This window comes from Ixodes scapularis, unplaced genomic scaffold (genome assembly GCF_016920785.2).
Source record: "Ixodes scapularis isolate PalLabHiFi unplaced genomic scaffold, ASM1692078v2 PGA_scaffold9__187_contigs__length_104089568, whole genome shotgun sequence".
Classification (NCBI taxonomy): Eukaryota; Metazoa; Arthropoda; class Arachnida; order Ixodida; family Ixodidae; genus Ixodes; species Ixodes scapularis.
The window spans coordinates 53,360,865-53,377,636 of record NW_024609884.1 but is presented as its reverse complement, the minus strand read 5'-3'; the positions used below and the strand labels follow the sequence as shown (position 1 = coordinate 53,377,636).

The 16,772-nt window shown below is 46.6% G+C and overlaps 1 protein-coding gene across 1 annotated transcript in view; it reads right to left on the bottom strand.

Moving 5' to 3' along the window:
* LOC121045872 overlaps positions 1–16,772 on the bottom strand; it is an 81,581-nt gene that overhangs the window by 49,971 nt on the left and 14,838 nt on the right. The window contains exons 7-12 of the mRNA XM_040499270.2: positions 14,786–14,890; positions 13,190–14,185; positions 12,644–12,896; positions 11,902–12,484; positions 7,432–7,594; positions 3,794–3,991 (exon numbers count right to left, since the gene is read on the bottom strand). Of these exons, the coding sequence (XP_040355204.1) occupies positions 3,794–3,991; positions 7,432–7,594; positions 11,902–12,484; positions 12,644–12,896; positions 13,190–14,185; positions 14,786–14,890 (2,298 nt within the window). The remainder of the gene's footprint in view (positions 1–3,793; positions 3,992–7,431; positions 7,595–11,901; positions 12,485–12,643; positions 12,897–13,189; positions 14,186–14,785; positions 14,891–16,772) is intronic.

Here is a 16,772-nt window from a genome sequence, read left to right as displayed (position 1 = left end):
GAACCAGGCCGGGGGGGGGGGGGGGGGGGGGGTGGCATTGATTGTGCCGGAACAGTCGCTAAAATTAGTGTAATCTAAGCAAAGAAGGAAAAATTTTTTTTTCTCGGGACCGCAACACTTGTGGTGGCGGACGCGATACTTCATAAATAGTTCGCTAATTAATTAAAAATGACTAATTAACTTTCAGTTAGTGAAAATTGAAATATGGCTCCAATTAGAAACTTGCTCAGCGTCATCGAAAACCACCGACTCAATAATTTTCAGAGAGAAGTTGAGCACGTGGGAAGCGTAGTAGTTCGCTAAAGTTACCACTCGTGGTAACTTTAGTGGTTTTCGATGACGTTCAGCAAGTTTCTAATTGGAACCATATGTCTATTTTCACTAATTAAAAGCTAATTAGCCATTTTCCTTTAATTTGCGAACTAAGGGGTAAGTGATAATAATGCAATTAAATGCAAAGGTGCAAGCGAGCTGGACAAGAATGACGAAAATAATTCTTGGAGAAGGGGAACAAGAGGGACACAGGACAAACACAAATCTCCAAACACAGCTAGGTGACTGGTGCGCTACCGAAAAAATCCGCCAGGTCCGTGCATTTCCAGTGGAGCGCTCTACCAACTGAGCTAACGACTGGTTAGACGTCAGTAGAGCAGACAGTTTTTATCAGCTGCCACCTGCCTAACACCAACAAGGGTGAAAGACTTGCCATTTAAGGTTATGATAATAATGCAATTAAATGCAAGGGTGCAAGCGAGGTAGACAAGAATGGCAATAATAATCCCTGGAGAATCCCCTTCTCCAGGGATTATCATTGTCAATCGTGTCCACCTCGCTTGCACCTTTGCATTCCAATACAATAAAAAATAAATTCAACATAATTCCAATTAAACAAGAGGGACAACATTCTCTGACGTCCACCAACACGAGTAAGGCGGTCACGAGAAAATGATCTGTTTACCTCGAATACACTAATTTTAGGACTTTTTGGTCAGTCTTCGCTGAAACACCCGGTATAAAGCCTATTTCACTGTGTCGACATTCTGTGTTTCGTTTTCTGAAAATCTTGCTTACTTTTTTTCTTAAATTCTCTCTATACTTTTTGATTCTACCTTTCTTCCGTCTGTACAGAATTGAACTGTTATACGATGTGAAACTGAAGAATTTATATCTTTTGGCATTTTATATTTCTTTGAATTAATAAAAAAAGCTTTCACATAGGTTGCCTACTTTCACTGACAGGTTCCTCTCTGACGTTCCCCCATATCAATGCATACATGATGTCACTCTGTTTCGGTTGCAGATGCATAGATCCTGTTTTACAATCGTGCAACACACGTACCAGTACACAGACCTCGAGCAGCTGCAGCCAAAGCCTGGATGTCAAAGGCATTGTATTAAATAGGCATGAATATATACCACAGAATATCTGCAATATTTGATGAAAAGTCGACGCGCACAGAAAACACTATCCTGGCACTATTTTTTTAATTATATTCCGCAGCCGCTCCCACCTTCCACTCTGCTCACATAACTTGTAGTATAGCTTAAGCCCGCGTTTATGTAGCCGTGTTAATTGCTTTTTGGATATTAGTAACGTAGGCGTACCACTTCCTCCTTGTCTCCCATACGAACCCCTTAGAAAATAAGGGATTAATTGGATTGGATTGGATCGTGTTGGCCATTCCTTTGCATTGGATGAACAGAGTTCATGCTCTGCTCCACTGATCTCCACTAGAGGGGGCTGGATGGCGCATTGAGCAAGCAGGTATGAAGCCACCGGTAGTGAGATGCTTGTCCCGGAAGTGAGCGCTTGGCAGGCTTTGTAACCCTTCCGAGTGCTAATTCGAAAAGCGTCGAGGGCGCTGGATTTTCGCTTGTTCCCTCAAGAAAGCCTGCTTGTTGCGCAGTAAGAGCCCATGCGGACCCGAGAAGTATCATGGGAAGCCATTCATTGTAAACATTTTGAGATTCTAGTTGATCAAGTGTGAATATGTCCCAAGTTCAAATGCCTCATTCTCGGGATTTAATTCAGAACGAGAGTATTAAAACACAATCAAGGACACAAAAAAGCGTGGTCCAAAATACCAACTGAATGCACTAGGAAGCCCAGCGCACGCCCGACTTCCGGGACAAGCATCGAACTTCCGGTGGCTTCACTTGCACCAGGCTCGGAGACAAGGAGGATAGAAGGGTAGGAGAGGGCATGACGTCGGCCGCGTAGCCGCCACAAGCCATGCTTCCTTGACGCCTCACCTCTTTCTCATTTTTCTCCTTGCTCATCTCACTTATCAAGCCAACGTGACCACGTCACGTGACCGTAGCTAGCCTTCGTCTAGCTATGGGGTACTAGAATACACCACAGTCTAGCCTTCGATCTGATAAAACCTACCGGACGGAGCGCGCGTAAGCCTGCAAGGAATCCTCCTACAATCAACCACCCATCTCGCACGTGACATGTCACGCGCACTAATCGCCAGAGAGATCTGCGGTCACGCTGGGCACAAAATCGTTTAAACTTTTTATGGCTAGGCTTCACCAATATTGCAATGTGCCCCCTCCTAGTACTTATAACCTCCTTGCTCGGAGAGCAGCTAAGCGCCATCCAGCCCCCTATAGTAGAGATCAGTGCTCTGCTCCAGTCAGAACTAACTAGGTGGTGCATCTCCACTGTTTTTTGCTTTGACCTCACCAGTCCTCTCGTCTGCTATTTGTGCATTCTGCAATGATTTCGAGTCTTCGCGCCGATGATGATGATAATATTAACAACTATGACGACTGTTCTTTTTCTTTTGCTCCCCTCCCCCCCCCCCCCCCCCCCTCCAAAAAAAACAAAAAACATTTGACGTTTTTGTTACTTGAGGGACTACGCTAGATCTGCGACCTCGGAGATACGTCAAGTTTTGCAAAGCAGAACGCTCGCTTTTATCCTTGAAAATACACCGCAACAAAAAAGGTTCTCAGTCAGTGGCGTTGCGTGAGGGTATACTTGGGTCCCATATAGTGTCAGTAAGTTCGTGTAAAGTGAAAAAAATTCCAACATAATATCGGCTGCACTGCCTCTTTGAAAAGGCGCGGTACAAAACGCGAAAAACAGTGTATGGAAATAAATTATACTTACATTAAGTAGTTTCCGCTTACTAAATCTTTATCACGCATTTGTTTGATAGTAAGCTTTTAGCAAACAAGACGGCTTTGAACGTATTTTACTCTTTCAAAATTAGTTTTGCATACGTTTTTGATACAAATAAAAGTTTACCGTAACTATTGCAATTGCATATTGGTTTGCTAATTTTTATTATTTTTTTCTGAGTCACGCCACCGTGCAAAGACAACTGAGCAGCGCTTGGTGGGAATACTGCTTCTTTTCGTCGCGTCTTTGCGCTGTTGGTTTGAAAGGTCTAATTAACAATTAAAAAAAATACCGGAAGTCTTTTTTAATATATATAAGGTCATTTCGGTCCCAAATTATTAAACACGATGTATTAAATACTAGTTATTATTCCTACCTCACTTTACTCTCCACCCACTCGCTGGAGGGTGTTAAAATCAACTTCGGAAGATTTAAGTAAAAAACGAGTATATATTCTGTGAACAAATATGTTAGAAGTCAGAAACATGGAAAGTCTCCTCTTTGATCCAAACACAAGAAACCTTACGGAACTTGCGTTTCTTGGGCACGAAGGCGGACAAGGCGCACAAACTGATTAATGCTGGCGCTTTTGCGTTAATTAAAGTTGTATTGAAAACGTTATTTTCCCGCCCCTTGGAAGAGTGCCCCCTGAGAGTAACGGACCTTGAGCCGACCGTGCAGCACGGGATGTGTCCTCGAATGCAGAAAGGAGAGTGCGTCCAGCAGCTGAGGCATTGCAATTCTGGCCCACTGGACCAGCGAACACTTTAGTTCCCGGAGCATAGCGATGTGCTCTTCCAGATTTCGCTCTTGCGGCTGCCAGATCATATTCAGCACCTTTCCGGAATTCTCCCAGAGTACCTGGAAGACCGAGTTTATGCTTGAAACGCCCTGAAACTTCATACCTTGAGATCCATAACTTATCCACGAACTGAGAAGTCGAGTAGCGTTGACGATCATAGTTGGTAGTTCATTCTTAAAATTAACGGAGCAAAGACTCGGAAAGAGTAAGATTACACGCAGCGTTGTTGTATGTCAGTCTTATTTTACTCGGTCCGTGTCATTGCGGTGTTCGTACTTTTAAGAATGACAAGTCGATGGACGAATCGCTGCTTGCTTGCTGGGCGGGGATCACTGCTTTCGTTATATCAAAGCTCGCCTAATGCTAATATTCAGAATTAAATTATATATATATATATATATATATATATATATATATATATATATATATATATATATATATATATATATATATATATATACACATATATATATAATGTTCCAGGTGAGCAAAGCGCACATTCTTTCCCTGATAAAAAATATCGTATCTTGAAACCCATGACAAATAGAAACACGGAAGTTGTGGAGTTGCGCATCGATGAAGAAGAAAGCTCAGTGTATTTTGTGGTACCACGAAAGTTTATCGCCGGTTACAGTTCAACGACACTTGAGAAATAAGTAGGGGTGAGATCCATACTCATTTCATACGTCATGAATATGACGAGTTGACTTCTGAGGACAGCCTTGAAAATCGGTTAGCACGGCGTCAAGCAGTCTCTCCATTCACACTATACTCGTTTTCCCCTCAAGAGCCGCAGTGAAATAAAAGTCCGGCTCCTCGCGGAGCCTTACTAATTTCCCTGTTTATGAGGGGAATTAAGATATATGTAGGTGCATTGTAGATTAGATATGTGTTATCTTATCAAGACATACACGTTTCAAACGCCAAAATCATCGCTTCTTACTGCGACGGTCAGATCTTATAAGAACTAATTCGCGCGGTGTATGAACAATACGCAAAACTTCCTTTTTCTTTCTTCTTGAGGTGAAAACGAGTATAGGCCTACTACCATATTTACTCGAGTAATATTACACTGTTTATGAAGAAAACCTGTGTTCGGTTTTCCGCGGAGCACGCAGATTACCAATCACCACGATCGACAGCATGAGCTCAGCTGTTTACAGGACAGAGATAACGTTTTCGTTCGAAGATACCATCTGTATAGATTGCATTTGTATGGAGAATCGTGTTTTCGATCTGGTTATTCGCTATGTTATTTCTGCGCAACGCAATGATTGGCTGTATATGTGTTCTGTGGGAAAGTACACGCAAGGGCCTTGTTCATAAATAATGCGGCTATTACTCGAGTAAATACGGCAGTTCTGTGCCAGTCGCCGACACTGCCAGTTTCTTTAAAGTTTGCACACGATGTTTCAGTTGCTTTCAACATCTAGCGAATCTGCACACTCATCTCTGAACTGTCGTTGACTTTTTACCTGTGATATTTTTTTTATACAACAAAACGACACTGCGCTTTCTATTTCATTGATGCCACCATGAAACCGGTAATCACAGCTGTAGCTAAAAAAAAAAAAAAGATCGATGAATCGGTCTACTATAAAAAAAAAAATACTTGTGTAAGGTTACGAGTTTTTTGGAGTTCACGTTTGTTACACTTCGGAGCATTATTTTCCCCGGAGTTTATTGTATATCCAAGTCAGCATCTGCAATGGTCCCGATTCCAAGAAATTCTGCGTTTATCGGGGTCCAATTTTTTAGTCTCAATTTTCTGAACGCAGGAATAATAAAAGGGATGTTCAGAAATAAACGCACCAAAGGTCACAAAAGGCCGTTTTAATTTTGCGTAACATTCGCACGAGATCCGCGGATTACTGAATCCAAGGTTTTAAAAACACCGTCTCCATCTGCTACCAGTGAGCAGCCCAAATGGTACCGTATTTGCACGAGTAATAGTCGCACTATTTAAGAACAAGGCCCTTGCGTCTGCTTCACCGCAGAGCAGATATACAGCCAATCATCGCGTTGCGCAACAATAAGATCGCGAATAACTACATCGAGAACACGATTCTCCATACAAATGCAATCTTCACAGATGGTATCTTCGCTCGAACACGTTATCTCTGTCCTGTAAACCGCTGGAATCATGCTGCCGATCACGGTGATCGGCAAGCCGCATGCTCCGCGGGAAAGCGAACCCTCAGGTTTTCTTCATAAACAGTGCGGCTGTTACTCGAGTAAATACGGTATATGCACCCTGAGAAACCTGGAGCGTCTGCTGTCCCGCAAGGCACTCGGGGGAGCCAATCGCTGCAATCTACTGAGGGACTTCGGACAATGATGGGGCTGGTAATATGTTTAGACTTCAAGAAAACGGTCTGCGCCGTGGCACAACGCAGGAACAGTGGAGATAAGAGCCTTGATTGGTTACAGTCATGACTCAGATATGCAGCAACACTGGATCCTTGTCCTGAACTTACGCTGAGAATAAATACCCTTTGTTAATCGTCAAAACTTAGAAGAAAAAAAAAATACCCATGACCTCTCATCGGGCTTTTATTAGGACCGCTGACCAGGGTCTTTATACTAATGCGAGGTGTTCCATTTCTTTCCACCGTTCATGTTATTCTCGATTGACAATGCTGTTCTGTCGAAAATTTTACCGGCCCGTGTTCTTCCGTTATTTCCTGTTTTGTTATATCCGAGAGCCCGGAACCTTAAATGTACGCTATATTCCTGGACTCGAGGAGGCCAGGACCAGTTGTATCTGAGAAAACTGATTCGAATTAAAGTGCCGCGAGTGTTCTGCCTGCCGGAGGCATGCTCATGGCGAATTCCGGTGGTCAATCGCCGGCGAGATTGAGCCGGCGGCACCGACAACCAGAAACGCGCCGGCTGCACACCAGGTGACCCTCAGCACCCGAACATGAGACGCCAGACGGTGGAAGTGTACTTCACCACTGACCCGCAAGACACCGCTAGTGATAGGTGTTCGACAGTCGCTGCCGTCACCTATGTCCTCCATTTTCCTTGTGGTATTGTCCCAACGGCTTGGATTGACTCGAGTATTGATCGCTGAAGTGACTTCAGATTAGTTTTTCGGAGATGACGACACCGGATACAGTCTGGCACCCGTTCGCCCGGCCGTTCGAAGCTCGGGGAGGGAAAAGCGCCGGAAAGTTGCCGGTGCGAGCCGGAGAACCACTATTCGAACGGTGCTCGCCGGTCGGAAAGTGTCCACGCGAGCACTATAGCTGGTTTTCCGGCAAACTAAGTTGCCGACGATTGACCGCCCGAATTCGCTGTTAGTGGGAGGGCGGACATATTTTAAATACTTTTTAGGCCTTGTCCTTTGCTTGGTCCCTTCCACTGAATGCAATGGTACGCGTTCCAAAAAGAAGTAGACACGCGGTCATTTCATACAATGTAGCTCTGGTTTGTGCTGCAGTAAAACTCAAGAAAACGCAAACCCGGAATATTGTCATTCAGCGACTTTACGCACCTGTAGGCCGTTGATGTTTCTGTGGGCAAGGTCACAGTGCTTGAAACTACGCAGGCGTTCAAGCATAACTTCCGAGATCGGCGACTGGAGCTGTATTTTTTTCAGGATTACTTCCCGGCCGTTTTCGGCGATGCCCAGGTACACCGAGGTTGTGCCATCGTCTCTGGAGGACAGTTGTTTTGGGCAACGGATAAGTTGGGGCCCTGGTACGACTGTTAGGCAATGTGGGAACATTTACTATACCAGAATAAAACTAAAGCTTACTGTAAATACCTGAGAACTATACTCTCTTTGTTAATTTTGACCAGTCGGCGTCGCATAAATTATATCATACTCACAGAAAATATCGTAAAGACTTGACACCACATGAGTGGTGTTTACGCAAAATGTTCACGTCAGAGCGCGTGAAGGACCCGCTCCTCGCGTACACATAACTGTATCACATTGAAATTAAGTCGAAATACCTTAAATATAGTTTGAGTACAAATAAAAGATAAAAGCAACGTTACTAAAGTTCCTTTTAGAACAGTTGTTGTTATCCAGACTTAACGAATTGAAGAGCGCGTTGGAGGTGGAACGGGTAGTGAAAGGGCACCAACATTCATAGAGCTGCACGTTTCATTCCTCGTCCTGCTCGTTTTGGTCTTTTTCGTTGTAGTTTTTTTCGTCCCAGGATTTACGATTTTTTTGCGATTAACTTATAAACCAATCTGGAAACACTCAGTTTATTGACATTGCGTTTCATGGTACTCCAAGGAAACATTACTTCGGACAACCCTCTCTTTGTTTATACAATCATCTCAAATATCAACTGAACTCAGGGCCTCTAAAGTCATCAAACACTAAATTCGGGCCGAAGTTAATGGAGCGCACCGATTGGGGGGAAGGGGGGGGGGGGGGGGGGGGGGGGGGGGACTGCCGATGACTTTGCGCTTTTGTCGCCGACGTCCAATCGACGCGCTCCGCGATCTTTTGGCTCCAACTTTGTGTTTGACGAGTTTAGGGCTCCAGATGTCAAGTGTGGTAAATGAGGAACTATATATGGCAGCGGTTTTCTTTTTGGCCGGCCTCTATCACCCTAAAAAAAGCTCGTGCGTCTTTTTTCCCACACAACACTCGGAAAGCAAATCAAAGCGACTCACGGAGGCAGCTCAGGGAATGACGATGCCGAAACATGTGTTTAGACAAAAAAAAAAAACAAAAAAAAAAAAACGCAGTCTCAGTTGTGACATTAAGCAATGCAAAACGTCACGCTTGCATTGCTTAATGTCAGAACTTGGACTGCGTTTTTTTGGTTTTAACATCTGTTTCGGCATTGTCATTCGCTTGAGCTGACTCCGTAAGTTGCGGTGATTGGCTCTTCGAGTGTTGTGCGGGAAAGTAGACGCATGGACATTTTTTTTAGCGTGTATGATTACTCTACTTTCAGAAGTACGCTTTAAGAAATCATGCGCGTCTACTTACCCGCAAAACACTCAAAGAACCAATCTCTGTGATCTACGAAATCAGCTCAGCGAATGATGAGGCGGAACGTCCGTTTAGACCTCAAAATTAAGTCTGCGCTGTGGCATTACGCAATGCAAAGCGTCATGCTTGCATTGCGGAATGCCACAGCGCGGGCTTAAGGCCCGTTCACACTCTTGCGACCTCTTAAAACTGGGTTCCCTGAAACCTCTTACAACGAGAGGACACACTGGCGCCATCTATTGGGTAGCAGTGTAAACTTGGCGGTCCAGCATATTTTCTATTTCTCTCGCGCATTATTCTTACTTTCTTGGCTCGAAAAACTTTTGTCAACGTTATAAACGGGCCTTTCTCATAGGTATTACGCACATTTGACCTCGGAAATCTCGCAAAACCTTCGCTCTTGTAAAATGCAGTTCCAGGGTCACCGCATAGATGGCGCCAAAACGCCAGTGTGTTCCCTCGTCCTAAGAAATTTTAAGAGGTTTCAACAAGTCTCGTCTCTCTCGGTCGTTCTCGGTTGCAAGAGTGTGAACGGGCCTTTAGTTTTGAGGTCTAAAGCGATGTTCCGGCTCATACTTCACTGAGCTGATTTCGTAAATCACAGAGGTGGGCTCGTCAAGTGGTTTGCGGGTACGTAGACGCGCAGGCATTTTTTAGAGTCTACGTAAGCTGCACACTAGCTCTGGTTACGCCAACGTACTTAAAAAGACCCTGCAACAACTTTTGACTGGTTTTTAATTTGCACTAAACCTGAGCGCACTGAACGTAGTAACTTAAAGAAACTTTTCTTTTCTCAAATTTCGCTTTATTTTAAAAGTTATAGGCAAATTAGAATTACAAAAAACAAGCAAAACATAACCTCCTTCATGACGTCGTAGGTTCTCGTTTTAGTGGCCGTGAACTAGAGGAGGAGTAGTGAGATCATCGAGCGGTCACGGCTGCCGTCGACGGCTCGAGAGGGCGCCACTAAAGCCGTGTTGGATAGGCTGTATGAAGCGGGCGGCCAGGGCGGCTAGCATTGCTTTTGCTGCGCGATTAAAGACTAATTCGGCATAACATTTCATTGGCCACAAACGGCAGCAAACAGGGGGTAAAGACCAATTCAGAACGGGAGCCACTTCGCGCTGCCATACCGCCAAATGGCCAAATCGCCAGCCAAGCGAGCGCCGAAAGCCTTCGGAACGCCTGGAACCGGTCGGATCCTCGAGCCGGTATACGACCGCAGCGCCGCCGCGTACATCCGGGACCTTTCTACGCTTGCCGTTCGTTGGCACCTCATCCCACTAGCCCTTTCTAAAGGCTGGTTCAGACATGTACAACGAGCGCGATGCGTCCGTTGCAACCGGAGCGACCGGAACGACCGCTCAGCGCCGCGCGTACACACACATGCAACCGCTGCAACAAGCGCAGCGGATCGGCAGCACGGCGACCGCTTCTACGCCGCCGTCAGCTGTTTCAGCGGTGCCTCTAAAAAGGGGACGCACTGCCACTCAATGCCGTAACAGAATATACAGACAGACAGTTTTCTATAGCCTAAAGCTTTATTATTAATATTTTTTTTTCATGATAAGCTTGCAGGATACAGTGGATGAAAAAAACAAAAGAGAAGGATGGAGTACGCCGTCTTGGACGATCACGGCTCTGATACACGACTTTGCCGATAGTACAGATGTCGCCACACGCCTTTTCTACGATTATAAAAGACGATGTAATCTTATTAGCGATATAGCAACGTAGAAATATGATTTGGTAATCAGATAGACGTTGCGAGCGTTCAGGATTGCTAACACTAATCACTTTTCTCCGGTGATGAAAACGCGTGGAAATTCGCATCCTTTATACAGTACGCGCCAGTAATATCTTGAACTTGAGCACACGCATGAAATGCGCCAAATAAGAAATCCGAGCGATGTTCGAGGACACAAATGCTAAGAAAGCACCACTGTAGTCAAAGTAAACAAACACGACGGCATGGGCGTTTCTGCTGTCTTGAGAGTGCCGCCACGACATCGCCGCACGAGTAGGTGGATCTTCCCTTCTAGTACGTGCTGGGTTATCTAGCGACACACGACGAAAATTCTCAGTCAAGGATAGCGCTTTTATGCGGAACGATGAGCCTTCACCACGCCGTCCACGTCGACGATCACAACCGACGCCATGTTTGCAAATAGAAGGAGCCGGCCCGCGACCGGCGTGCAACGCCCGCGACCCATTCTCTTCGACGTGTGATTGGTCTGTCGTTGCGGTCGTTTCGGTTGTTTCGAACGCAGCGGGGAAAGTTGGGCTCGCTCCAACTCCTTGCGTCGTGAACGACACGTGCGTGCGTCCCTCCGTCGCTATGGCAACTGACGGTTGCAGACCCTCGCAACCGTCGTTTCGGTTGTTCCGGTCGTTCCGGTCGCTACGGACGCATGTTTTTGAACGGGCCTTTATATGCGCCGCTTTTTCCGCCGCTTGGTGGAGGGTTTGTCGACGGTTTTTTTTCTTGTTTCCGTACTTCATAAACTGTTTTTGCTTCTTTTCTGATCTAAAATACTGAACAAAAACTACTTTCATACATAATTGAAACGATTCGCGACACTTATATTTTGTATCTCGACTAAAAAAAAGCTCTTCGCTGCTCTGACCAGTAGTATGCTTAAGACCAAAAACGTCACATATTGCGCGCTTTCGGCAACGGGGGTCGCCTCCGTAGGTGAAGGAGGTTTCCGCGTCGTCCGGTTAAAATATGACTCACTGATATTTAGTTACTCTCTCCGTGCCCGCTGGCTTGCCCGAACCCCAAGAGACGTGGAAACCGCAAAAAAGGTAGACGCTTAATTATGATTGCAGGGCCCCTTTAATGAGCTAAAAGTCGCGCACTGGTTCAACAGCAGCTTCGTTATCAAAGGACGCACACTATACTCTAACGCTCCTTACCTTTTAAGGTGTTTAATAGCTTATGTGCTGAACGAGTTGCTACAGTTTGTTCAGCCTGCGAGATTATAAACAAAGAACGCTCACCGAGACATTGTAGGGATATGTTTCTTTTCCTCGTTGTAGAAGACGCCATTGGTGAGGGTAAGACTGCACAGGGGAGCGTGGGCGAGCTCCCGAAAAGTGCTTTCCCAACGCAGATTCTCAGACACCCAGACGCTTGACAAACTAGTCGGGTCTTCTTGAACCACAGTCCTCTCAGCGGTCGAGGCCAGGCCCTCAAACCATTCTCCAGCCAAATAGCAGTCCATGTTAGTTTCGATTAACGGCCTTTTCCTCCCCTCTTGTTGATCGCTGACAACTGCGAAGTCTTTTTCATCGTCAGTGCGCAACAAGAGCTCATGCAGACGAAAGTCGCTTTTGCCTTTAGAGTGTCTGGGCGTCAACGTATTTATGGAATTCATCATCGACTCCATGAGTGTCATTACGGTGGTCATAGCGTCTCGGTCTTCCGCCTTTGTCATTTGTAGAGACCGTATGATTTCGCCGAAGAGGTGTTCTTGCAATGCGTGCAGTCGCTGGCAGGGAAGCTTCCGCTTACATTGGTCGTAAGAGGATAAACATTCTTGGGCCCTTTGTTCGACGGCGCTCCTTGAGGCAGCGACATCATCTGTGGACTGGCGAGGGTTTGAACTCTCAGTAAGTCGCTCAGTTAGGATGCTTCTCCCGAGTGGTTCATCCTTGGTTGCGGTCAGGAAGGAAGTTTGCCTCACATCAGTCAGCTTGGTGTGAATCTCGCCAGCTGGAAGAGAAGAGTCAGGCGCATTACTTGTTTTCAAGGGTGGAAGCTCCTTGAAAAGCTCGATGGTTGCCGGAAAAGATGAGTTCGGGCCTGTGGAGCTCAACTCAGGATCGCTCTTCGTATGTCGAATTGCAAAGCCACCGCTGAAAGCATGCGGCAAAGTGGGTTGCGAGGAACAGCCAGCAAACTTCTGACAGCCCAGGAGACTGATGTCAGTCTCCTTCCAGGGATACGGAGTTTTCAGGTCGGTGAACTTGTACTTCGGCTGGTCACAGTCTCCCTAAAAGAAAAAATGAACGCACAAAATTCGTACCGCTTGCGGTTTGCCCGAACATGGTCACTGACAGCATAACAAAGGCGGGGCGTGGCGTATCATGATATGGTTTCTTAATTTGTGATTGGTTCTTCGACCTTGTTATCAGCTAATTCTACATTATGATTGGCTGCGGTGCAATAAGAGGATTATCCGGGACACGCCGTGCCCTGCCTTTCTACAGCCGTCAGCGCCTAAAGTGTCAAAGCATGAACGCTTATTCGAATACGATAAAAATAAAGGAACGATAATATTCTTACCGTTACCTCCGGAGAATGAAGGGAAGTCACTTCGTTAGGAATGTTGCTCTTAACAGCATTTGCATATCCTTGGAGAGGAAGGACGGTTGGAGTCACTTTGGGCGCCATCGACATCGCTTCAAATACATTCGCCGGCTCTGTTGAGCCTGCCCTGACATCGATCGGTTTTTGTGGATAGGTTAATGTTCCTCTTGCTTTCTTGGGAAACCGAGACTCCTCCGTGAACGTAACCTGAATCATTGTCTGAATAGCACGGGGACGTGCAATCTTTTTGTTCTGTGCCTTCTGGCCCGACTTTTTAGGAAGGAGCGCTGGGCCCTTGCCCCTGCTTAGGGTGGTCTGCGCGACGGAGTGAAGCGAGAATGCCGTGTTCGTGTCGAAATCCTGGCCATGCGCAGGTTCGTGTACGCAGTCTGGCGGCGAGCCTTTGGCCTCCAAATAAATTCGGGAGAAGTTCTCCTTGAACCTCTCCCACATGACGGATGTCTTCACCTGCTCGCCGTCTGCCCAATACGTGATTATGTCCTTCTTGTAAGCGAACTCGCGAAATGTAGGAAGCAGGTCTTCCAAGTGACTGCGGACCCATTGCAGTCCATCTTCCAACTCGGCCGCAGGCAATACTGGGAGCAGCACCGAGCATCGGCACAGAACATCGCACGGATCGCCGACTTTATAGGAAACCTCGTGTGTCAGATCTAATCCGCCGGCTTCGATGAACGCCTTCGCCATGTCGTAGTGGACGTACTTGCTGTAATCCGCCTTGTCGTGCAGTAGACAGGCGCACAGGTGGAAAAGGGGGCTCGTAATGGACGGATCACACGCGTGGCGCCGACCGCAGGCGATCAGGGCCTCGAAGACGTTGTGACACAGCAGGAGCTCTGTGCCGCCTTCCATTTGGCGTCGGATGGAGAGAAAAACCCTGAACAAGGTGTCTCGGAAGAAAGAGCGCTGATCGCGCGTTGGCGTGCTCGGCGGAGCCAATAGAGATACCCTCCTCTGCGAGAACAACGTGAGCACGTTGGACAACCATAGGGACACTTACCACTACCTTATCTCGATTAATACGTTCAGCTCAACATTTTGTGGCATACTTCAACGTTCGTTTAACGCGAAAGAAATTAGTGAGGAATTATCATCAGCTATCTGGCGTACTTTGAAAATTCCCGCACATAAATAAATAAGGATAACTGTATATTCCGACTTCCTATTTCAGGAAATAAAACTGTCATGAAAAAAAAAGACGACGCCTCGGTTTTATTTTTTTTAAAGTTAATAAAACGTTGAAGAATGTCAGCAGATTTATATGAAACAAAAATATATATCTTAGAATCCCTATTGTTTTTATTGTAGATATATCAGTTGAGCAACCTTGGTCCGCGCGAAGGAGCGTGAATTCAAATAAGCCTGGGGATTTTCGATATCTTTTAATCAAAGAATACCGACTAATGCTGTATCTTGTTTTTAAACTGAAAATCTCCCTTAAATGCCCTAGACACTAACAACCGTCATCTATTGAGGTTTATCCGGCATTCTACGCCGACCTTAAACAAAAACGACTGGTATGCTGGGAAGACAAGCTGCCAGGGGTATGCTTACCTCGACGTAGTGGTTTTTTTCCAGGGTGCCCATTTTATTTAATAAAAGATTAGCGGCCGTCCCGTGGCGCCTAGAGATTGCCAAGCATGCCGCAGTCGATGCTGACTGCAAAAAAATAATGGCCGAACCACGGCTGTTAGGATGTTCTTCATCGCAGTCAATGGAAAACAATCAATGGAAATCGGCCGCGAGCTAGGATACGCCCGAACATTTCAGACATATCTCGCAAAATATTCGCCAGAAGGGAAAACAATCTCCCTTCTCAACTTTACGAACAGTTCCGACCCGACCGCCGAAGCAAAAAAGCTGAATCCATTAATAGAAATGAAGAAAGAAGACAGAAAATCAGTCTCTTGCGTATTTTCCCTGCTCGTTGGTCGTCGTCTGCCTACGAAAACAAATAAATAAATTTAAAAAAAAAGCAGAAATCGCCATCTTATGCGCAGCCCGCCATGCTTCTCTTCTTGTCACGTGGTTCCCTGCCGCCTCGAAAAGTTTCCAACCGTCTGGAACCGCCACCGCTCTGCCGCTGCGGCTGCTCAGAGCGCCGCGGCGGCGGGAATCGCACCGCTTCATATCCAAAATCGCTGCATGTGAAGCGCGCACTGCTAAGAATCGTACGGACAGCTCCCTTCCCCGGCACCTAAAGCCCGAACCACATAGGGCGTATTTGCGGCGTATTTACGGGTGTTTTGACGGGCGTAATCCCGACATACAGCGGGCGTCGGGACGAGCGCTTCCTTGGTCGGCGTAAATACACGCGTATTCGGCGATCCTACCGAGACAGATCTCGGCGCTTCGGCGTATTTCGGCGTTGCCTATCTGGAAGCGTACGGCGCGGTGCCGGCCAATCAGCTCCAGTTGCTCGTGAATCGGCTTGCCTAGCGATTCGTCCGGCTGGCTGGCTTGACTCAGCCGGTGAAATGGGAGCTCGCTTGTCGCGTTCGCCGGTTTATAGGCGAACTGTACCAAATTGCTATATCTCTTTGGAACGAGCGATGAACGACTGAGACAGAAGAAAATAACATCGATATTGCGGGCGTTTTGAAGAGATTTACAAAAGGAGAGGTTTTGAGCAGAGATCGCGGCAGTCCTCCTGCGGGGAGTTTTTAACAACTTGACGTTTGCAACAAACATTTTTGAAACAGGTGTTAGCAAATTAGGCTTTGGCCGCTTATTAACATTCAGTTATTTCAGTCTCCTCGCGGAACGCAATAATATAGCAGCCTATCTACATTTTGCCTCCTTTCATGAAAGGCGCGAGTCGGGCTACACTGCACCAAACGCCGAGGAGACGTCGACGAAAAGCGTCGTGTGTGGTTTGGCGACCTTCCCCTCCTCCCTTCTGTAAAAAAAAACGCTCGCCAAATCCCGTGATTACGCCCGCTCAAACGCGCGTAAATTCGTCGAGAATACGCTCTATGTGGGTCGGCCGGCCAAAACTCCGGCCAAAACTCAAAATGAAATAAATTTCTGGTATCGCTGTAGTGACACAAAATACGACCCCAGCCAAAATATTACGTCCGTGGGACGCCGCATTCTCAACTAATGCCGATAATAAAAATGCGACCCGCCGCGAGCCGCTGCTCCTTAGCGGGCGGCCAGCGGGTTGCCGATCGCTAAAGCAACATTGGGCCGTGACGTCAGTATCGTTCTCTTTTTTTCCTCCGGTCCGGGCGTTGCGCGGAGTGCGCTTCTTTGAGCCGCTACCACCGCTACTTCGGCTTGTGATTGGCGTGTTTAGCCGTTGCTTTTATCTGTAGCCCGTGTAGCTTCTGTATAGCCTTTTGTTTATTTGCTCTTGTAAGGACTCCAAGACTCGTTTTAGCGAGCAACTTGGTGCGCTCAAGACTGCCCAGCTGTTCCTCGAAAGATGCCGAGTGCAGCTTATAGCGCTGTGGGCTGCTCAAACAACCCGCTGCGCAACCCGGAGGTGCTTTTTCACAAGTTTCCAACGGACCGGAAATTGAAGAAGGTGTGGGTGAAC